We start from the raw sequence: 23,345 nt of genomic DNA on the forward strand, positions 1-23,345 counted from the left end.
AGAGAGTGTGAGAGAGTATGTGATTGTGTGGGATCCGGTTGTGTGTGAGGGTGAGAGAGGGTGTGAGAGATGTAGGATCCATTTATGTGAGAGATAGTGGGAAATTGTGTGTGAGAGATGTAGGACCCATTTTTTTGTGGGTGAGAGATTGAGAGAGGGCGAGAGTGTTTGAGAGAGGAAGTGAGAGAGGAGAATTTACGTGGGATCCATTTGTGTGAGATATAATTTTTGTTTTTTTTTTAAAACACTCCATATCTTGTTATTCAAATATTTGATAAGATAATTTTTTTTTTTCAGATACAAAAATACTATATTTTTTTTTATAATTTGATATGCATTTTATTTTATTATTTTTAATTTTATTAATATCACAACTGATGTATATGATTGTTCTGTACACATTTATTACTGGATGATTGTTAATCCGTACACTGGATTGTTTTGATCAGTAAAAGTTTATGGTTGGATGGTTTTTATCCGTACACATTTATGGATGGCTGATTATTATATATGTTTTTTGTTGGAATTGATCTGTAAACGTTTATGGTTGGATGTTTTTTGCTGGAATTGATATATCTAACAATCCAGTGTACGGATTAAAACCATCCATCAAAAAATATATACAGAACAGTAATATACATCAGTTGTGATATAATATATATTTAAAAATAATAAAACAAAATGCATATCAAATTATAGAGAAAAAAACATAAAAATATTTTGTTTCTAAAAAGTTTTAGAAACATATAATTATTAACAAATATTTTAATTATAAAAGAGAGATGTGATAAAATTTGTTAAAAATATTTAATATTATTAAATAAAATCATCAAACAAAATGCATATCAAATTATAAAGAAAAAAATGTAGACTTTTTGTATCTGAAAAAAATTTCGAAAAAAAATTAATATAATCAAGTATTTAAGTAACTAAACATGAGGGATGTGTTTAAAAAAAAAAAAAACTACACTGCCACGTTGCTACAGTGAGACACCACCTATTTCTATAATTATGAATAGTAAACGTACTAAACTCTTAATATCTTCCCAAAAAACGTACTAAAATTACAAATACCTCTAATATAAAGTATTAAACTAATATAAAAGTTACCTAAAAACTTGAAAACATCTTATATTATGAAACAAAAAAACTTCTTTAAACATCTTATATTATATTATTATGAAAAAGAGGGAGTATAAACAATAAAGACATAGTCTATAATTTGTCTCTTTGAAATTTGTTCGGCTTGAAGTGAAAAAATAATTTTGTTTCATGTATTTGAGGATTTGGTTTGTGTAACCAAATTACTAAACATGTATCGACGTGAATCATCAAATCTAGCTAATGCTTCCTTCTCTGGTCTCTTCACGGAAAGGAAAAGAAGAAGCCAAGGTCTTCTCTTCCATCGACAAGCCGATTATTTCTCCATGACAAATTAAATGTAATTAAGGCGATAAAAATATATCGTTCTTTCTCGTTTATGTATTGCCAGCATAATTGTTGATAATCTCTGTTTGATTATGCAGTGGTATATATTGAGGCTATTCCTTCCTTCTACCTGTTAAGTGTATAAGTCACACCAACGCAAGTGTGATCTATGAATGGGGATTGCGACCTTAATGTATTCCTAACAAGTAGACATTTTACCATCAAAGTCAAAGCACAATAACAAAGAGCTGCCTGGCGTAATGGTCGGCCTAGGCCTGGGATTTCAGTTATTTCGGTGAATTCGGTTCGGTTATTTCGGTTTTTCGGTTTTTTTTGAGTTTTGAAAATCTTACCGAATTGAACCGAAATATATTTCGGTTCGGTTATTTCAGTTTCTCGGTTAATTCAGTTTTAAAATTTCAAAACCGAAATTAACCGAAATTTGATTAAAAACATGAAAAAATCGGATTTTCGGTTATTTAGAGATAATTTCGGGTTTTTCGGTTTTATTTCAAATATTTCGGTTATTTCGGTTATTTTAGGATAAATTTCGGTTTTATTAGTTTTTTCCTAAAAAAATTAAAAAAAAAGTTTTTTTTAAAAAAAGTTTTTTAAAAAAAAAAAATCGGTTAACCGAAAACCGAATCGAAATAACCGAAATATTTTGATTTTTTTGAAAAAACAATTGTACCGATCAGTTCAGCCACCATAATCGAAACCGAACCGAAACCAAAAATATCGGTTCGGTTCGGTTCGGTTATTTCGGTTCGGTTTAAAATCCCAGGGCGATCGGAAGGAATTGCGATCATTAATGGTTGAATTTTAATGCAACATGCCCGATCTATTTTTTGGGGATTTGAAGCTTATTCACGTTTAGAAAACATTGGTTTTAATGACCACGGTGGATTTATAGGTTAGGTTTGTAGGCGTGGTTAAGAGGTTGGTTATACGGGTAGATTGTGCATGTAATGGCAACTTGTGCTATGCCTATATCATATGGATAATGGACCCAAGCTTTTATGAGTCATAATGTACTGAGTGATAATTATGAAAATGTATTCGGGTCTTTTGACTATTTAGTGGTAAAGTAGTAATAGGCCTATCTCTGAGTTGAAGAAGGGAGATGAAAGCTGATTTGATTATTTTTCAATTCCTGATAAGAAGACTCATAAGAACATACATATACAGATATACTAGTCGGATCAGGCCTTCGCAAAGCTCTTGGGAAGATGAAAATAGATACACACGTCTTCATGCTAGCTAGGTGAACGAATCACAACACAAGATCAAAGGGCCTAGAACGTTTTTGGTAACCAGAAAAACGCAGCGTTTAATCAAAGCTGCCGCGTTGGAATAATCTTTTAGTCAATGGGGGCACACACGCACATCAATAAATCACATTATTCACCGTCCATTATATGACGATAACGCCACCAGCTGCTTCCACGAACCAAACTTGGTTTTTATTTTATTTCATTCTTTACCTAAACAAAAAAAATTATTTCGTTTCTGCAATGATATGCTATTTTTTTTTTGTCAAAAAAAAATGCTATTTTCAGATTTTGCCTATTTTTGAACACACACAATTTTTTTTTTTTTTTTAAGTATTTCCTAAGAGTAAGAGGAAAGAAATCTCAAATAGGATAAAATAAAAATAAATTTCTAAGGTACCACCTTGACCAATTTTTTTTTTTTTTTTTGAGGAAACAAAAATAATTTATTTTAAACATATATATATATATATATATATTGGGGAATCAATAGAGGATCATAATTTTCACGTTTTTTTTTAGTTATCTATTTTTTTCTTTCTTATCTCTCGCCGGTGTAAAGTTATAGTTTTTATTTGATTGTTCAATCAATCAATCGGGCAATTGTATCAAGAAACGACAGGATCCAAGGTTTGAATCCTTCCCCCGCTTCGATTTACTCTCAATCTCTTCTCCTTGTTGTTGTTGTTGCTGTCGGCTTTTTAAAATTGTCGGATTGAAAACTCAAAGATCCGTGTTCTGTTTTTGTTTTCTTTCTGATTCAAAAGACGATCAATTGGGCTAATTTGATTGCTTTCTCTCTACGATTTGTATATCTGTGTTTCCCCTTGATCTGTTAAATTCGATTGCTTCATCACCTAAATCTACCACGATTCCTCTCAATTGGTTTTTTGTTCTTTCAAAAAGATCTAATTTTATTATTGATTCAGGGGTTGGGGTTACGGAGATTTGAAGATCGAAGATGTTAGAGCAGCTTTTGATCTTTACCCGAGGAGGATTAATCCTTTGGACATGCAAAGAGATTGGTAATGCTTTGAAAGGTTCACCTATCGATACTTTGATCCGATCCTGTCTCCTTGAGGAACGATCTGGTGCTGTTTCGTTTAATTACGATGCTCCTGGTGCTGCCTACACTCTCAAGTGGACGTTTCACAATGATCTTGGGCTTGTCTTTGTCGCTGTTTATCAGCGTATTCTCCACTTGCTTTACGTTGATGATTTGCTTTCTATGGTTAAGCAAAGCTTCTCTGAGGTCTATGATCCTAAGCGTATGGCTTACGATGATTTCGATGAGACTTTTAGGCAGCTTAGGATGGAGGCTGAAGCCAGGGCTGAGGAATTGAGGAAGACTAAGCAAGTGGGGAAGCCTGTGACTGGTAGTGTTAAGAAGCAAGGGCAGGTCTTGAAAGCTGGGCTTGAAGGAGGGAACAAAAGGGTTGGTGAAGGTGGTACGAAGAAGGATGATGGAGATGGTATTAAGGGTAAAGTCAGTAACTTGACTAATGGTCATTCCAATGAGAATCATAAACTGGGAGATGATTCTCAGGAGGCTGATCTTGCTAACGGGAAAGAAAACACGAGTTCTAATGTTGCTGTTGATTTAAGTAAACTTCAGAAACTGAGAAGTAAAGGAGTAAGAGGTAGAGGAGGTGTAAGGAAAGCTGACAGTATAGGTAATAAGAGTTCCAAGGTAGCTGCTGCGGAACCAGCCAAAAAGGCTACAAAGAAAAATAGGGTTTGGGATGATGCGGCTCCCAAACAATCGAAACTGGACTTTACTGATTCAGTCGATGAGAATGGGAACAATGATCATGTAGAGGTTGTGGCTGCTGACCAAGGAGAAAGTATGATGGACAAGGAAGAGGTTTTCAGCAGTGATAGTGAAAGTGATGATGATGATGACGAACCAGGAAGTGATGAGAAGCCTGCTGAGGCTAAGAAAAAAGGATGGTTTTCTTCTGTTTTCCAGAGGTTAGCTTTTCTCTTTTTGAATTTGTGTGTTTGGTGAGTTATATAGTATAATCCAGTCTTATTAACTTATATATTGTGATTTGTGTTTAGTATTACTGGGAAGGCGAATCTTGAAAAGACAGACCTTGGACCGGCGTTGAAAGCTCTGAAGGAACGTCTCATGACCAAGAATGTGGTATGTGTCGCTCTTAACAGTGCATCGTTTCTGGTTGTTGGAATTCTTATGTGTCTTACTTGAGCTTGGGCATTTCATTTGCAGGCTGAAGAGATTGCTGAGAAGCTTTGTGAATCAGTGGAAGCTAGTCTTGAAGGAAAGAAGTTGTCATCGTTCACCAGGATCTCTTCAACTGTTCAGGTTTTGTGCTTCGTCCCTGTAGCTCTTAACTTAAAATAGCAAACATTTCACTCTGCAATTTGAAGATGGCTTAATTGTGGTGAAACATATGATTTCAGGCAGCGATGGAGGATGCTCTGGTTCGTATATTGACTCCGAGACGTTCCATTGACATATTGAGAGATGTTCATGCTTCCAAAGAACAGAGGAAACCTTATGTGGTTGTCTTTGTTGGAGTCAATGGAGTTGGGAAATCCACCAATCTGGCCAAAGTGGCGTATTGGCTTCAGCAGCATAAGGTCAGTGTAATGATGGCTGCTTGTGACACATTCCGTTCTGGAGCGGTTGAGCAGTTAAGGACTCATGCTCGTAGGTTACAGGTAATTATACATATCTGTGTGTCTCATGTTCAAATAAGATTGTGATTTAAAACGTGGTGTTGTTAACACTGGATTTTAATGGCAACAGATACCGATATTTGAAAAGGGGTATGAAAAGGATCCAGCAGTAGTTGCTAAAGAAGCTATTCAAGAAGCAACTAGAAACGGATCCGATGTTGTTCTTGTTGACACAGCTGGTAGGATGCAGGATAACGAACCTCTGATGAGAGCACTCTCAAAGCTCATCAACCTTAATCAGCCAGACTTGGTCTTGTTTGTTGGTGAAGCACTTGTTGGAAACGATGCAGTAGACCAGCTCTCAAAGTTTAACCAGGTTTTGTTTCTTACCTGCATTAGGCTCTTGTTAGGTGTTCAGTTGAGCCTTATTGACATTGCTTTTTTTATTCTGAAATTCAGAAACTTTCGGATCTCTCCACCTCTGGGAACCCAAGACTGATCGATGGAATCTTACTGACTAAGTTCGATACCATTGATGACAAGGTACAGTAAAAAAAAACTGATCGATAGATTTAGTGTTTGGAGTTCTATAATATAAATGAAATGTAAACGAGAGTGTTTTGGTTTTGTAGGTTGGAGCAGCTTTATCGATGGTTTACATATCGGGATCACCGGTTATGTTCGTGGGTTGTGGCCAGTCTTACACTGACCTGAAGAAGCTTAATGTCAAAGCCATAGTCAAGACACTTCTCAAGTGATCTCCTCTTCTTCATTATCATCATCGTCATCACTATCATCAATCAATGTCTTATCCATCATACTGTTGTTTTTGGTTTATGATTTGAAGACTGTTTCTCTTTGGATCTGATGTTGTTTTTTTATATGAAAAATTACTCAGAAGACTATTTCGTTGGAGTCGAAAAATCTCATCCCATGACTTTGTTTGTATGAAGCAACTTTTGTTTTAATTAAAAGACAAATAATCATGTCAAATTGTGCATGTTTTTTTAATAATCTCTAACTTTCTCGATCTAGGTTGGTCGGTTGGTCCGGATGTTTTAGGTTTTCCTTTTAATTACTATTTATAGTAACCAAATTAAAATTGAATCTAGCATCAAGTATTGAGTCAACTCAGTTTTTCTAATAGTCGTTGTCTATTGACAAAATAAGAAGACGTTTAATTTTGTGTAAAACTCTCAGAGCAGACTACCCATAAAAGAAAGAATTAAGTACTACTATGTAACTGGTACGTTAAGAAACATACAAAAAAACACTGACTTTAAATCCAATGAAACGTTTATTAGTGGTAAATCTTGCCATCTTAATTATCATCAACTTTTAATTACGTACCAACTCAAAATAGTGTAGCTCGGCCAATTAACTGTAGCCATTAAAACGCTTTGTTCTCCACACCACAACGGCTCGTACCCCTGACAATATTCATGCGTAACGTTAAAAAGTACCGTTACCCGTATGCATCGTTTTCGCTTGAAATAAATAAATACCCTAGTTAATACTACTGTATATGAGAGACAAATGTAAATTAGAGTTTGACACATTTTCAAGTTTATCAAGATTTTTTTTTCGTTTTAAAACGGATCAATGTTTTTAGTTTTGTAAACGCATTTAAAGTTATGGACAAATGTAAACGCGTACGGATAATAATAAAAATAAAGTTATGAACTATATCTTCTGCTAAAGAGGTAAAAATACAATAAAAATCAGGTTGTTGACAGTAAAGATGATGAACATTGTAAAAACTAATTAATTTTAAAATGTTATTTATTAGTCTAAAATTTTGCCAAACTTCAAATAATTTTTTTTTTGGTGATAAAAAAGAAGAGGATAACTATGGGAAATAATCAAAAAGGAAAATGAGAAAAACTATTAAAGTTTCTTCCTCTCTCGTATTCAACCTTTCCCTATTTGTAAATTATGTTATTTGGGACTATTTTACAAAAAAAAAAAATCTCAATATTTAAGAAAAGAAAACTTATCTCAGAAATACTTGTGATAATTTATTAAATTAGTAAACACATATCAAAAGTTACTATATCTTATAACAATCTATGATTCTTCGATAAATTCAATTAGATTACAAACAATTAAATATCTTTTAAACAATTAAATATATTTTTGAACAAAATCTATGGGAGTAGACAACTCACCAGGATTTATTACAAAATCAAATAAAAGATTAGTTTTCTTGTTTCTCTCACTAAATATATTCTAAAACATTTTGTTTTGTAATTAAAAAGGGTGAGTTAAAACGGACATTTATTTAGCAAATCAGAGAGAGATTACACACTTTAATACTTGGTACGGATATTCCGAACCTAGCTCCGAACGCGCACAAAAACACGTTTTAGCTCCAAACCACAACAAACGGGCCTCTATATAAATAGCATACACCATCTCCTCCTATTCTCTTCACCTATAGGGAAAACAATATACAAACGAGTGACATACTCAAACCAAACAAAAGAATTTGTAGTAAGAAAGGAAAAAAAAAAACCAAAACAATGGGGATCATTGTTCCAATTCTCACCCTTGTTTTCCTCTTGTTTGCTAAAGTGAGCCATGGTGCATCCACCCCTAGGGTGATTCTGGTCGGCGGATCTGTGGGAGCGTGGAAGGTCCCTGATGCTCCCAACAACACTCTCAATCACTGGGCCGAGAACACCCGTTTCAAAGTCGGCGACTTCCTCGGTACTATATCTCTCTTGATCTTCATTTTCTGATATATAAATTTGCTTTAGCTTACCATGCATGCAAGATTATTGTCAAAGAGTGAAATGAATCCCTTCATTTCAAATGTATCATATTATATATATATATATGGTTTTATTTTTCGTTTGGTTTCCATATTATGGGGTTTTAATGTTTGATGTATTATTTGTGCATGTGGAATATATAGTGTGGAAGTACGACATGAAAGTAGATTCAGTACTAGAAGTGACAAAAGAAGATTACGATAGCTGTAACACAGCAAAGCCCTTGAAGCAATACAAGGATGGACACACTGAGGTTCATCTTGACAAATCTGGCCCTTACTTCTTCATTAGTGGTGCTCCTGGAAACTGCGCTAAAGGTGAAAAGATTACTCTTGTTGTTTTGTCTGAACGACCATCCGGTGATGGCAGTGTCGCTCCTAAGGCTTCTCCTGTTAGTCCTACAGCTCCGGCTCCAGCTCCCCATAACGCTGCTGGTGGATTAAAGGTTGCAAGCGGTTGGTTCTTGACCGCAGTTGTGATTGGTTTGGCTATGGCTTAATTGGAGAAGTCAATCGAGAGATTGTAGTTTTTTTTTTTTTTTACTAAGTTCAATCTTTTAGCTAAATTTAGTTTTTCTATTTCCAGATTGTTGAAGTTTGTTTTGTTGCTTTAGTTTTCATCATCATAAGATATCTATCTTTCTGTTTTATGTTAAGTGTTTGGGATATTTTCACTCTCAAAACTTTTTAATCTATAGTTTGTTCTTGCGATTCGAATCTAAAATTATTTAAAAAAAAACCTCAACAATGGAACTAAATATTTTCATATAGTTTCTCTCTTTTTACAAACGTCAATCATATACTATAAATACGAGATTTGTTTTTTTTTGTTAAAAGATAATTCAAATTAAAATAAGGAGAAATGAAAATGTTTACAAGGCCCGAGCCCAGGAATAAAGCCCAAACAGGGAAAAATTAGTTAGACCCATAGTTGATAAATACGAGATTTGTTGACTCAATAGTTAACACAAAGAGATTTTGACCACATTTAATTATGTTAATGGGTGATATAGGTTTAGAAAGTAAATATATTTTATGTACCAAAATGAAGTTGTGAAAGGAAGTAATTAAAACAAAGCTGTAACCTAAGAGGATAAGTGCTCTAAACGGAAAAGATAATATCTTTCATGCTACAATGTTATATACAAATTACATTTTGAGATTTGTCTTACATGTATTACCATAATATATATTCTAGTCAAGATCTTCCTTGATTATGTTGCTAATTCCAATGTGGTAATAAGATGAGGCCAACTGGATAATGTGCTAATCCATTTCCATTATGGTATTAAATCAATACTACTGTTTTGGTTTTTAAAATTGATTTCAAAACTGATACACATGTACTACTCCTCAATGTTACACATACATATCTCTGAATTCGAATTAATTAGTTTGTCATTCACAATTAATATGCCTGTTTCATTAATTTCATTCTGAATCAAATTATCAATGCTTTTATTCTCCAACAGCCGTACGAGATTAAATTCTAAAAACGTACGTAATAAAGTAGTAAATTTCTTTTATGAAATGTTTTTTTAATTCAAAAAGGTTAAAATTTGGTTTTGATTAATTAATTCTTGAGCAACTTGAGAAGGTTGCTGGAGTAATGATGCTCTTAGATTCTGATTAAGAATTTTATGAAACAATTCAATTCCAAAAGTCAAAATATATCATCAATTCTCACTTAATGGGCCATCATTAGTAAATGCCCTAAAAAGGCCTTGTAGTTATTTATACTAGCGGGCCCTTCACATACAAAAACAAACGACATGTAGTCAATATCACAAACGAGGAAACAGCAATCCTTTTCATATAAAAACGACAGACAGTTGATGAATAGAAATTGAAAACAGTAGAGCAAAGAAACACCCCCCCCCCCCCCCCTGAGATAAGCTTGGAGGAAGGAAGAAGATGACACGGATTACTTATGAGCTCAAATCTGACGCATGTTTTTGGCTCGAGAGATTCCGCCATGGATGTCGCTTCTGCTCGGAGCATCTCTTCACACCCTTCATGTATATGCTTCTTCTTCTTCCTCCTCTTCTTGAATTTTGTATCTTTATCTGTTGAATACAATTACTAACTTTGTTTTCTTAATTCATGTTCTCAGATTATAGAAACCCGATTTGTTCATCACAGTCATCGTTGATTCGGGTACTAATTTCGTTTCTTCTTTTTAAGGTTCTTTACTGTTTTTGTGATTGATTCGTTAGTTTCTGCGATGGAAGCTTAATCAAGATTTTAACTTGGTGATGTTTTTGCTATTTTACCCATTAAAAAACAAAAATTGCAAGTTTTGTTTTGGATTTAGTTGAACAATGAACATGAAGCTATCTTAAAATTTGTTCTTATTTCTATGAAATTTATTTGGAGATGCAGCTTTCGAGAGATAAAGTATGTTGCTTTGGTCGTACTTCGAATGGTATAGCGAGCTTTAGTACTTCCCTTCATGGTAAGGCAACGATATTGCCCTTTTTTGACTATAGATTTATCTGCAGCCTCTTCAATTGAAAGCTATAGTTTTTATCTTATCTCTTGATGCTATCTTTGGAGTCACTCTTTGTTACTTATACAAATACTACTTGTTTTGTTTTGGCGTGAGATTGATCTTTTAACTCATTACTTGCTTTGCTTTCCATGTTTCGTCTTTAGCTGTTCCGAGGGGAAGAAATTTGGGTGAAACAAGACGTACTGGCTTTCAGTTGTGTAACCGCTCTTTAAGTTGGGATCCTCTCAGATTTTATTATAAGAAATCACATAGATTAAGTGAATTGGCAAGAACTATCACTCTGAGATCAGATCTTTCTGGTGCTGCAACCCCTGAATCTTCTTATCCGGAACCAGGTTTTTTTCTTTTGGCTAAACCTTTTGTGAATATATTTTTGCAGTAGTCTGTTTTGCTAGTTGAACAACTTTGTTTTCCTAATCTCTATACACAATTCTGTCTTGTTCTTTCAACTTTGAAGTGCAGAGATTAAGTTGAGCTCAAGACTCAGAGGGGTATGCTTTTGCCTTGTTGCTGCCGTTTCTGCCATTGTTCTCATTGTCCTGATGTTAGTTGGTCATCCGTTCGTCCTTCTCTTCGATCGCTATAGGAGAAAATTCCATCACTTCATCGCTAAACTTTGGGCTTCCATAAGCATTTATCCCTTTTACAATATCACCATCGAGGGTTTGGAGAATCTCCCATCATCAGATACTGCAGCTGTATATGTTTCAAACCACCAAAGTTTCCTGGATATCTACACACTTCTCAGTCTTGGAAAAAGCTTTAAGTTCATCAGCAAGACAGGGATATTCGTAATTCCCATTATCGGTTGGGCCATGTCAATGATGGGTGTCGTTCCCTTGAAGCGGATGGACCCAAGAAGCCAAATGGTATGTTAACTATATGTTTCTCCCACACTCCCCAAGTGTTTGTTTAAGCAGATGGACTCTTTTAACTCTTGTGCAATTTACAGGATTGCTTAAAACGTTGCATGGAACTACTAAAGAAGGGAGCATCAGTATTTTTCTTCCCAGAAGGAACACGGAGCAAGGATGGTCAGTTAGGTCCTTTCAAGGTAAACACAATCTCTAAGATTCTTCTTGATCATTTGTTCTGTGTGTTAACATAATGAGGCTTTCGATATTACAGAAAGGCGCATTTTCGGTGGCTGCAAAGACGGGAGTTCCAGTAGTACCAATAACGCTAATGGGAACAGGCAAAATCATGCCAACGGGTAGTGAAGGAATACTGAACCATGGGGAAGTCAGAGTTATCATCCATAAGCCGATACATGGAAGTAAAGCGGATGTTCTTTGCAACGAGGCCAGAAGCAAGATTGCAGAATCTATGGATCACTTAAGCTGATCTCAGATGTTGTTTTTGCATCGTCTGATAAACAATGAGAAGCCATAATTTCACATGTGGTAAAGATTAAAATACGTTGAGATTTCTTTAGTCAAAATTCTGATGTTCCCTTGAAAATATTTGAAAGAAAATGTCAATTTTGGTTTAAGAGATGTCAGTTTTACGCATAGGCCAGAGTATGAAGTGCTTGGAAAGGCTTCTCTAAGGTTTACAGGGTTTTGCTTTTTTGGATTCCAAGTTGAGAAATCTCTACGGCTTTTATGACCTTATTGGTCTTACTCTCACACATGTTTTTCTTCTCAATAGTCTCTGTAAATCATTTATAGAAATCCACATAACTAGAAACTGTCAATGTGATAATTATTACTGGCTTTTCATGTTACTACCATATATACTTGCGTGTAACAAGCATATAATTATCTTATCTATTGCATAATGTATGATCTTAATTCTTTTTAAGTTTCAATCCTTTGATCTGATTGACTGTCACTTGTGTTATGCACTTTGCAGTTTTGAGGGCTATAGAGAAAGTTCATAGATAGAAATAGCATAACATTCATAGCGACGGTTTAACAAACGACATTTAAAGTTCTGACTCTTGACACAGAAGCAAACTGAAAGCATAACTAAACCGAAAGCATAATTAACCGTCTCTAAGTAGCTCTAGACTCTTGCAGACTTAATTATAACTAGGATAGGGGATAGATGAAGATGCAGTTCCAGTAGCAGAGCGCTGTTGGAACAAAGAGCTGTGAGGACACAGGAAGTTGTATCTGGGAACGGATGAGTGAGGTGTGACAAGGAGGCGTAGCTAACGTGTCACTGTCCGTGTATGAAGATAAAGCTGGATTGAGAGAGGAGATATTCGGAGAATATCTCACTCGACGATTAAGGAATGTGAGACCTTGGCGCACAAGTATTTGCCTTAGACGAAGATTCGAAGATCTTCATGTTAGGGTTTTGAGTGGTTTAGTATAAAAGACTAAGAGAATGTAGTCGCATGTTTTTTAACACTTTGAGAAACCTTTTGAGAGAGATTGTATTCTTTGAAGCTAATCAATCAATAGCTAAGAAGGTGAGTGTTGTTCTTCTCTTAGATCTAGACTAGGGTTAGTTAGATAGAAAAGAGAAGAGTGCTTAGATTTATTCTTGTACTCATTAATCTGTGTTATAAGAATAAATAGAAAAGTGTTAGCTTGGCGTTTTCCAAGCAGAAGTCTATGGTGTAAACCTCTATACCTTTACAATTGGTATCAGAGCAGACACCTGATAAAAGTCTGTCTTGTCTTTTCGACAGGTGAGATCTTGCAACAAGAGGTATGGAGAAACCACAAACGTACGTTGCCATTTCGAAGGTTTTGAAACTGGATCCGGAGCACTATGGACATTGGAAGGTGTCAGTCAAACAGGCGATTCAAGGCACTGACATGGAAGCCTGGTTTGCAGTTGAAGATGGTTGGACTGAACCAACAGTGAAAGACGACAAAGGTGTGTTGGTGCCAAAACCTCGGAAACAGTGGACTGCTGAAGAAAATGCTGAATCCAAGCATAACTTACAAGCTTTGTCAGTGATTTTCAACTCTCTGCCTCTGGATCAATTCAATAGTGTCTAAGGATGTGTGGCAGCTAAGGAAGCTTGGGATATCCTTCAAGTCACCTTCGAAGGAACCAGCAATGTGAAACGCACTCGTTTGGATAATTTGGCGTTGGATTTTGAGAATCTGTCCATGGAAGAAGGTGAAACCATTGCCAGCTATAGTGGTCGGTTGAGTGCCATCGCACAAGAGGGTGTAGTCATGGGAAAACGCTACAAAGATAAGAAGCTAGTAAAGAAGTTTCTCAGGAGTATACCAGATAAGTTTCAACCACATAGATCTGCCATTGATGTCTCTCTGAATTCTGATGAATTGACTTTTAGTCAAGTTGTTGGAATGATGCAATCATTTGAGATACAACTGAAGAAAAAAGAACAACGAACTGCTCAGTCCTTTGCTTTGAAGGCTGGTTGAAACTCCGAAGGCTGTTGTGGCACAAGACTCTGCAGATGAAGAGAAGGTTGGGTTGCTGGTTAGGAAATTTTTCCGGAGAATGGAGCGTGGTCACCGTAAAGGATCGACGTTTGCAAGAAGAGAAGATTCAGAAAGAGATGTTAAGAGAAGTGATAAGCAAGACCGTCAGTGCTTGGAATGTGAGAGATTTGGACATACCAGGGTGGAGTGTCCTAATAATAAACGCAAGGGGTCAGTACAGTGCTATGGATGCAAAGGGTTTGGACACACGAAGGCTGAATGTCCCACCAAGGAGAATAAATCCAAATCACTTGTTGTCTGGAGTGATAGTGAATCCGAAGATGATGTGCAAGACGGATAAATTCTTGACAACTATGTGGCTCTGCTGGGAGTGATTAAAGACAATGAAGCTGAGGAACCAGCTGTGATAATTCAACCTACTATGGTATCTGACTCAGAGGAAGATGAGGCGGATTTTTCAGCCGAGGAACAAGTCACCCTGCTCATTTCAAGTCTTGTTCAGAAGAAGCAGGAGTATGATGAACTGGTTGCTGAAAAGGAGGCTCTAAAGTCCCAACTCACACTGTTGTCCACAGATCTTGAGGAAGAAAGGACCAAGTCTCAGTGACTTGAGAAACAACTGGATGACCAGCTGAAGAATATCAGAATGTTGAGCAAAGGAACAAAAGACCTTGACACTATTCTCAACAGTGGGAGAGTTGGCAATGTGAAGTGGGAACTTGGATATCAAGGCACTGGTGCTTCAACATCTACTCAGTTTGTCAAGGGTCAGACCTCGGTAAGTAAAGAGTCTGTGCCTACTAACTCATCTGTCCATGTAACGACACCTGCAAAAGAAAGGTATCAGCAGACTAGAGTCAGTCTTCCCAAAAGACGGATTCTGCCCACTGCTAAGGCCCCAAACAGAGCAGCTTCAACAGTGAATCAGTTCAATCATTTTTTTGGTGTCCAAAATCCCTATTCGGGTCATCAAGCATATGGACCAGTATTCAGTGTTTCTCGCAGTTGAAGGAATGGATGTTGGTATTGTGGGAATCTCAGCCACTTTAAGGCTCAGTGTTATGATTATAACAATCGGATGTCAAAGGTGTCTCAACAAGGGTTGTATCACAGAGGCATGAGATCTATCAATCCGCTGTATGTTCCGAGAGGAGAGATGTACTGCCATGTGGCTCAGGCTGAGAGTCACAATGGTTGTGACCAAAAGAAGTGGTACTTTGATAGTGGTTGTTCTCGGCATATGACTGGAGCTCACACCAATCTGTCTGATTTTGAAGATGTGTCTGCTGGTCGGGTTACTTTTGGCGATGGAGCAAAAGGGTTAATCAAAGGTAAAGGTGTTACTGGTGGAAACACACAACCCAGTCTTAAAGATGTGTTTTTGGTTGATGGATTAAAGACATATCTCATTAGTGTCAGCCAGTTGTGTGATGAAGGTTTGGATGTTACATTTACCAAGAAGGACTGCAAAGTTGTTGATCAACAAGGCTTTGTGAAGTTGGAGGGCAAGAGATCCGGTAACAACTGTTACATGTGGAAATCAACAGAACAATGTTTTCTTGCATCAACCACAACAAATACTGAGTTGTGGCACCAGAAGTTGGGGCATCTAAACATTCGCACTATGCAAAAGCTTGCACATCAAGAGATCGTTCGTGGGATGCCTAAGCTACAGTCTGATCAGCACTTTGTATGTGGACCGTGTAACAAAGGGAAACAGGTCAAAGTGTCACACAAGGCTGTTTCTGACATTCGCACCAGTCGTGTTTTGGACCTGGTTCACATGGATCTGATACGTCCCATTTGTGTCAATAGCTTGACTGGTAAACGCTTCATCTTTGTTATAGTTGATGATTACTCTCGTTATACATGGGTTCGTTTTCTGCGAGAGAAATCCGATACACTTGAGTGTTTTCAGATTCTGGCATTACAAATCAAAGGTGAGAAGTGGGCTATCAAAGGAATACGAAGTGATCACGGTGGTGAGTTTCAGAATGAGCTGTTTGATGGATTCTGCACAGCTGAGGGTATTTCTCATAAGTTCTCTGCACCCAGAACACCAGAACAGAATGGCGTGGTTGAGCGCAAGAACAGAACTCTACAGGATATGGCTCGTGCAATGCTACATGGGAATCAAGTTGCTCAACACTTCTGGGATGAGGCTGTCAACACCGCTTGCTACACCATCAATTGGGTGTATGTTCGACCTGAGACTTCCAAGACACCCTACGAATTATGGAAGGGTCGAACCCCCTCTGTTAGTTACTTCCATGTCTTTGGATGTGTCTGTTACATCTTAAATGACAAAGATCAGTTGGGAAAGTTTGATTCAAAGAGTGATGAAGGGCTGTTCATGGGGTATTCTGGGAATAGTATGGCGTTTCGGGTCTACAACAAGCGCATGCGCTGTGTACAAGAGACTGTCAATGTGGTTTTTGATGATATTTCTTTTCAGCGTGTGGCATTTATCCCTATGTCCCATTCCTATGATCCAGTCACTATCTCTCCTGATGCCTCTTCTAATGACTTGGAAGTCGTTTCCTCTGCTGCTTCTCTGGTTGTTTCCTCAGAGGTCTGTCCTCTTCCGGTTATGTCTCAGGCTCATCGGAATCACTCCACTAATGATGTTATTGGTGAGATTCAGGGGGGAAGAGTGACCAGGGGAAAGCAAATCGACTTTCTACATTTAGCCGGGAAGAATCAGCGATCAATCATTCAGCAGGTGCCACAGGACTCTGAAGTAGTACAGTTTGCATGCTTTGTTTCATCAACAGAGCCGAAGAACCACAGAGAAGCCCTAGCTGATGAGTTTTGGATAGCGGCTATGCAGGAGGAATTTGAACAATTTGCACGCAGTGATGTGTGGGACCTCACAAGGCGACCGGATGATGTCAATGTTGTGGGGACAAAGTGGATCTTTAAGAACAAGAGTGATGGACATGGGTGTGTTGTGAGAAACAGAGCTCGACTCGTGGCTCAAGGCTACTCTCAGGTAGAAGGGGTTGACTTTGATGAAACTTTTGCACCTGTTGCAAGGTTGGAATCCATTCGGTTTTTGTTTGGAATGGCGCGTGCCCTGAATTTCACACTACATCAAATGGATGTTAAGAGTGCTTTTCTGAACGAAATTCTTCAAGAGGAAGTGTATGTTGAGCAACCTAAAGGGTTTGAAGATCCACAACATCCGCATCATGTGTACAAACTGAAGAAAGCTCTATATGGTTTGAAACAAGCACCTAGAGCCTGGTATGAGAGGCTTACAACGTTTCTGATGGATCAAGGCAATGTTCGTGGTAGTGTGGACAAGACTCTGTTTGTTCTGAGTCTCGACGAAGGCCTGATGTTCGTTCAAATATATGTGGATGACATTGTGTTTGGATCAACATGTCAGCAACTTGTTGATCTGTTTGAAATGAGTATGTGTGGTGAGCTAACTTATTTCTTGGGTTTGCAGGTTAAACAGTCAGCTGAAGGCATTTTTGTTTCTCAAAGCTCATATGCAAGTAGCTTGATAACCAGGTTCGGTCTCACTACTAGCAAGGAAGCCAAGATACCGATGGGAGTGAATGACAAACTATCAAAAGACAAAGCTGGGGAGGATGTGGATGAAAAGCTATATCAGGGAATGATTGGCAGTCTTCTGTACTTGACTACGAGCCGACCAAACATCTGTTTAGCTGTTGGTGTGTGTGCTAGATATCAAGCAAGGCCTAAGAAGTCACATTTACTTGCTGTAAAGAAGATCATTAAGTATATTAAAGGCACAGTGGAACTGGGGATCTACTACACCAAGGATACAACCACCAGTTTAACAGGATACTGTGATGCATACTGTACAGGTTCTGTGGATGATCGCATAAGCACAAGTGGTGGTTGCTTCTTTATGGGTAACAATCTAATATCTTGGCACAACAAAAATCAGAACAGTGTATCACTTTCAACTGCTGAAGCAAAGTACATTTCCCTGGGTAGCTGCTGCACTCAACTGATGTGGATGAAACAGATGGCTGCTGATTATGGTATTGTTTCTGACTCTATCTTAATTTATTGTGATAATCAGAGTGCAATTAATATTTCTAAAAATCTTGTCCAACACTCACAAACCAAGCATATTGATATTAGACATCATTTCATTCGTGAATTGGTTGAGGCGAAACTGATTGAGATTGATCATGTACGCACCAAATTTCAGCTAGCTGATTTATTTACCAAACCATTAGACTTTAACAGATTCACTAATCTGCGTAAGTCCATTGAGATCTGTGAAATCTAATTCTTTGTTTAGTTGTGTTGATTGCTTGATAGGGGCACACATCGAATCAGACCATGGAAATCCTAGGATATATAAAAGGTTGATGGTTGATGTATGCTGAAAGACCATGTGGAAAATAGCTGTCTGTCATGTCGATCCAGGCTCCTGTGAAATGTTGTCATGTCTTAGGAGGTCAAAGAGCTGAGGAGAGACAAAGTCATGTGATTGCATCAATGACTTGAGATCGATTCAGAGGTTGAGAAGTCAAGTGATATCTCTGAATCTCAAAAGATCTGTGAAGAGCAAAATAAAAAATAAAATAAATAAAAAAAAAAAAAAAAAAAAGAGGGGGTCTGTTTCTTGATCTCTCCAAAGATATTCCAGTTGCCTATACATGTTTGGATGACATTAAAAGGATTGAAGGCATGACAGTGTGAAAGTCTATCCATTGTGTCAACTATTATCCTTTGACAATTCAAGAGGCTGTGGTAGTGTTCGATGTGGGTTTCTTGAAGAATATTGGCATGACTTTGCGAGTAAAGGTTTCCAGGTATGTTCTGGTTGTACTTAACCTTTTTTAAAAATTTGCCATGAATCAATCTCTCTCTGGGTCCCTGAACACTGATCTGTGAAGTCTAAATACATCGATCAATGGGTTGTAGCTGTTGGTGTGAGTGTTGTGTTTAAGCATTATTGCATTAAATGGTTGTCTAGTGTATGCAGTGAATTGGGTCGACTTCTAGAGATACATGCACCAAACTCTCTCCAAGGCCCAATCCGGCCCGTTTTAGAGGTTTATGTAAGAGGAACAAGGGTTAGGGTTTTCACACATCACCATCCTTGAGAATTTGAACAGTCAATTGCTCAATCCTCTTTGTTTCTTCTCTCGATCGCTTTGAATTCATGTGTACTAACCACACTGCATCAATGAAGTCAATCCTAAGCGGCTTGCAGCGCCTTGTCCAGCCCAGGCAGGACATCGCTCCGTTGGAACATCACCTGGGTGGTGGTGACTCCTCTTCGTCGGAGGTGACTCCAGCAACTCCGCGGTGCACAACCATGGTCCTATATAATCCAGACAGACCTGAATCAGAGGAGGTTCCTAAAGTTTTCGCCACGGCTTTTTCTCGTGACGATCCAGTTGTCTCCCGGTCTTAGCCTCCACAATCCCCTGTTGCATGTGACTCTTCCTCTGCATCACCTCCTCCAAAGCCCGTTACAGTCGACTCCCCGGTGGTTGAAGTCTCCGACACTGATCCGTCGGTTGACATTCCTGGATCGAGTGTGTCTTCTCTACTTCGCAAGCGACACACGAAATCCTCCGTCTCTAGTGCCCAAACCAAACGACTGTGTACCAGCAGATCTCGGGTTCTTGGTCCTGTTCTGACTCCCTTCGACCGGAAACGGTTCATCTCCGCCGAGGCTGCACGTAGGTATGCTTCTTTCTCTACTCGTATTCTGGCTCCAGAAGCCAGTGCTGTGTGTGGTGATGATGGGACGGTCAAGTTCCTTCTCAAGCAGTCTGGGTTGCTCAAAACTGTCATGGGGATAGGTCCTTATGTTGCTGAGGTGGTCCATGAATTCTGGGCCAAATTTCCGACCGTCAAGGTGGACACTGATTCGGTGGATGTCCTTGTGCAAGACAGGGTGTACGACTTCTCGCCTGCTCGAATCAATGCGTTGTTTGGGCTAAAATCCGTGGATCTACGTGAGCAACGACAACGGACTGCAGCGATTCTGGAGGAGGATTTGGCCTTGTTCTTGTCGGATGGGAAGGTCAAACAGTGTACGCTGTTGGTCCCTGCGGTTGTCCGGAACTCGACAATCAAGGAGCTGCACAAGCTCTGTTGAAGCAACTGGTCCCCTACTGCCAATCATGGTTATATATCCACAGGTAGGGCGATGATCATCTACATGATCATGCATCAGATACCTTTCGATTTTGGTCGATTGGTTTATGATCAGATCCTTCAGCTCAGTCAACGTCCCGGTTGCCGTTTCCCAGTTTGATCTACCAGCTGCTTTTAGCCTAGCATCCGGTTGTTATTGAGCGCCAACCATCTCCACGCAAGGCTGTTGCAAAGAACAATCGACCTGACTCTTCGCGGGTGCCGTTTAAGTCGGACTCGGCAGCTGATCGCAAAGCCATGCGTCGGGCTATTCGTATTCTGCAAGAAGCTCGTGCTGCAGGTAAGTGTTCTCTTGACTCAATCGCGTGTAAATTCCTTCTTTCGACTATTTTTGACTCATGGGTGCTAACCAAGCAGGGGGAGATGAGGATTCGGAGTCTGATGATTGGTTTTTGTGGGGGAGCAGGATTATGTTTTTGTGGGGGAGTGGGTGTTTTTTTTTATTTTGTTGTTGCCCATGTTGTTTTGGTTATTGAACTCGCTGGTCATTGACCTGTTTATTTTGGTTTGTAATAAGTTTGAACCAGGCGTTGGTCCCTTTATGTTGGATTTGGGTTTCTATTGTTCTGGGTTGTGCTTTGTGTCTCTGTGTGTCTTTTGGTTTTCAGGGTTGGATGCATCAGTTGCTTGATTATCAACCTGAGTCAAAAAGGGGGAGATTGAAGATGCAGTTGCAGTAGCAGAGCTGTTGGAGCAAGGAGCTGTGAGGACACAGAAAGTTGTATCTGGGAACGGATGAGTGAGGTGTGACAAGGAGGCGTAGCTGACGTGTCACTGTTCGTGTATGAAGATAAAGCTAGATTGGGAGAGGAGATATTCGGAGAATATCTCACTCGACGATTAAGGAATGTGAGACCTTGGCGCACAAGTATTTGCCTTAGACGAAGATTCGAAGATCTTCATGTTATGGTTTTGAGTGGTTCAGCGTTCATATATACGCCATTGTTGGAGTCTTGGAGACTTCAGTTGTTGAGAATCTGCACTTTGGGGCAATTCTGTTTCACCATGTTCAGCGAGTTTTCAGTTATTCCACCTGAACTGCGGACGCAAACTTCTTTCAGCTTCTTGCATTTCGACGCAATCTTGAGTATGGATGCATCAGTGACACTTGGGCAGGAAGTAAGCCAGAGCACCACAAGATCAGGGCAACTGAGACAAGAAATGAAAACATTAAACACAATACGAGTGATATGTCTAAGATTCCAGAGGCGGGACCTAGTAAGGATTAAAGGGGTCAGCTGACCCCCTAAAATTTTAAATTTATCCTATAGTCCTTTAAGTTTTACAATACTATTTATAGTTTTTCTGTTTTGACCTCTTTAAAATTAAAAATTTGTGTTATTCCTTTCAATTTTTATCATATTTTCTACTATTTTGTGTTTTGACAATATTTTCCTCATGATTTTTAGTCTTTTTATTTGCTTCACCTATAAATATTTAACCAAATTTGTAGGTTTTTTTAATAAAACAAAGATATATTTTTAGTTTTTTAGTTTTTTAAAATTATAAACTTTAATCTTTTTAGTTACATTTTGACCCCCTTAAATTATATATTTCTAGGTCCGCTACTGTAAGATTCTATCATGCAACGCTTGGGATTATGGGTCTGGCTAAAACTGACGCGAGCAAACTTATAGCAGATCTCAACACCATGTATAACTACCCTGATCCATGATGACAAAAACTATCCTATCTAAATTGGTTTGTTGCACTTTCCTCTGTTCAGGTTCAATATTGAAATATACATGGCACATTGCGACTTTCAAGCATGATCAGTTTCCTTTGAATTCTCTTGGGGAATCCATGATTTTATTTCCCACTTAAATGCAAATTTGTGATATACTACATAGCCAAAATCAACATGCAGAACTAATATGGACAGTTGACACCAAAAAAAAGAAAAGAAAAGAAGAGTGCAGTGACTTACTTATCAGCAACGTAGGAGATGGATTTGTCAGTGCAGAGCTTGATCTTGATACTCTTCAAGCCACCCTTGCTCCTATCGACAAAAGCCTGTAGAAGGGCGTCCATCTTCTCCTCCATGGCATCCCAGTCGAACTCACCAGAGGCCGGAAGCGGAGCAGTGCGAGTTCCAAAGCCAAAGGTACTGTAAACGGCCATGTTTCCACCTTGCGACCATGGCTTGCAGACTTGCATTGGGCCGTCCAACATCTCATCAACAGTCAGCTTCGAGAAGACTTCGAGCAAGCAATCAGGTGTTAAGTTAGCCCACTCACTCGAACTTTCGGATCCCTTATTACCCTCGTCGCTCATTTTCGTTGCCCTCTTTGTTTTTGTTTTTCTCTGTTTTTTGTTTTTGTTTTTCGTTGTTTCTCTTGAAGTGTTACTCTGTCTGTTGATAATCGACTAGCTTTATATAGAGATTTTGTGAGCAATGAAAATATTGAAATGTTGGAGTTTTTAAAATTACAATTTTAGAACACTTCTTTTCTGTTTTTGCAATAAGAGAGCTTGTGCTTTTCCGCATGTTAAATAAAAGCTTAGGCAAGCAAGACCAGAGAGATGAATACGTACGCTGACGAAATTAGTACATCTGTTTGACTGTTACCAGTGAAGTTTAAAATATTTGTATCTGATTGCTTTATCGACATAATATATATTTATCAGATTCTAATATTTTGTGTATCTGCGTAACATAAGTTATATGTATCCTATCCAAATTTCGTTTTAGATGATCATTTTAGTAAAACATGGAAAAAAAAAAAATTCTATCAAGATAGAATGATGAATATCCGGTCCAACGGTCACGTTATGACTCAATTGGTTTTTTCTTATTGCGGACCAGATGATCTCCTTTCCACAGTAATGTTTAGTTTTTTTTTCCGGAGGAGCTGAAGGTTCAAGATACAATCACCAAGATATAAAGAAATTAGAAACTGTTTAGTTTGAATAAGAACAATCACTACTATATCGATCGTTCCAACCAAACTTTTTTAATCACGAATATAACTTTCTTTTCACGTGATCTACTCACTTTTTTTTGTTATTAATTATCTACCAACTTGCTATCACCAACAATTGCACTTGCAGGTTAATTACACCTGTATATATTACTCTCTTTTATGTGCTTTGCAATACTCAAATTTGACATTAATAGTATTTTCTCTTATATTTACTTTACTCAGGGACTATGGTTTCAGTAGAACGGGTGCTTCAAAGTA

At 38.1% G+C, this 23,345-nt stretch overlaps 4 protein-coding genes across 7 annotated transcripts; 3 read left to right on the forward strand and 1 right to left on the reverse strand.

Annotated features, from left to right (window-relative positions):
- The first annotated feature begins 2,850 nt into the window (after nt 1–2,850).
- On the forward strand, nt 2,851–6,335 carry LOC104721785 (uncharacterized). The gene is made up of 8 exons (XM_087474462.1): nt 2,851–3,329; nt 3,629–4,670; nt 4,761–4,845; nt 4,930–5,025; nt 5,124–5,384; nt 5,473–5,718; nt 5,802–5,885; nt 5,975–6,335. The coding sequence occupies exons 2-8, from the start codon at nt 3,661–3,663 to the stop codon at nt 6,098–6,100; spliced, it is 1,908 nt and encodes a 635-aa protein (XP_087330588.1). The 5' UTR covers nt 2,851–3,329; nt 3,629–3,660; the 3' UTR covers nt 6,101–6,335.
- A 1,429-nt stretch (nt 6,336–7,764) lies between these two features.
- On the forward strand, nt 7,765–8,885 carry LOC104727655 (early nodulin-like protein 12). Its single transcript, XM_087476220.1, has 2 exons — nt 7,765–8,051; nt 8,260–8,885. Exons 1-2 carry the CDS (start codon nt 7,865–7,867, stop codon nt 8,613–8,615), a joined length of 543 nt encoding a protein of 180 aa, XP_087332346.1. The 5' UTR covers nt 7,765–7,864; the 3' UTR covers nt 8,616–8,885.
- Nucleotides 8,886–9,963: 1,078 nt separating this feature from the next.
- LOC104721787 (1-acyl-sn-glycerol-3-phosphate acyltransferase LPAT1, chloroplastic) lies at nt 9,964–12,121 on the forward strand. 3 transcript variants are annotated; one of them, XM_010439855.2, is made up of 7 exons: nt 9,964–10,133; nt 10,229–10,272; nt 10,498–10,570; nt 10,771–10,962; nt 11,090–11,496; nt 11,580–11,681; nt 11,756–12,121. In XM_010439855.2, exons 1-7 carry the CDS (start codon nt 10,046–10,048, stop codon nt 11,969–11,971), a joined length of 1,122 nt encoding a protein of 373 aa, XP_010438157.2. In that variant the 5' UTR covers nt 9,964–10,045; the 3' UTR covers nt 11,972–12,121. The 3 variants fall into 3 exon arrangements, with proteins under 3 accessions (XP_010438157.2, XP_087330589.1, XP_087330590.1); XM_087474463.1 differs by lacking the exon at nt 10,498–10,570 and having other exon boundaries at nt 10,032–10,133; XM_087474464.1 differs by lacking the exons at nt 9,964–10,133; nt 10,229–10,272; nt 10,498–10,570 and having other exon boundaries at nt 10,822–10,962; nt 11,085–11,496.
- Nucleotides 12,122–13,108: 987 nt separating this feature from the next.
- On the reverse strand, nt 13,109–22,508 carry LOC104727656 (putative F-box/LRR-repeat protein 19). 2 transcript variants are annotated; one of them, XM_087474465.1, is made up of 3 exons: nt 22,091–22,508; nt 21,090–21,312; nt 13,109–13,237 (listed from the first exon to the last, which is right to left on the reverse strand). In XM_087474465.1, the coding sequence occupies exons 1-2, from the start codon at nt 22,435–22,437 to the stop codon at nt 21,126–21,128; spliced, it is 534 nt and encodes a 177-aa protein (XP_087330591.1). In that variant the 5' UTR covers nt 22,438–22,508; the 3' UTR covers nt 13,109–13,237; nt 21,090–21,125. The 2 variants fall into 2 exon arrangements, with proteins under 2 accessions (XP_087330591.1, XP_010445046.1); XM_010446744.3 differs by lacking the exon at nt 13,109–13,237 and having other exon boundaries at nt 18,931–21,312; nt 22,091–22,507.
- Nucleotides 22,509–23,345: the final 837 nt, after the last annotated feature.

The sequence above is a fragment of the Camelina sativa genome, chromosome 11 (genome assembly GCF_030686135.1).
Source record: "Camelina sativa cultivar CO46 ecotype springtype chromosome 11, ASM3068613v1".
In the NCBI taxonomy this organism is placed as follows: Eukaryota; Viridiplantae; Streptophyta; class Magnoliopsida; order Brassicales; family Brassicaceae; genus Camelina; species Camelina sativa.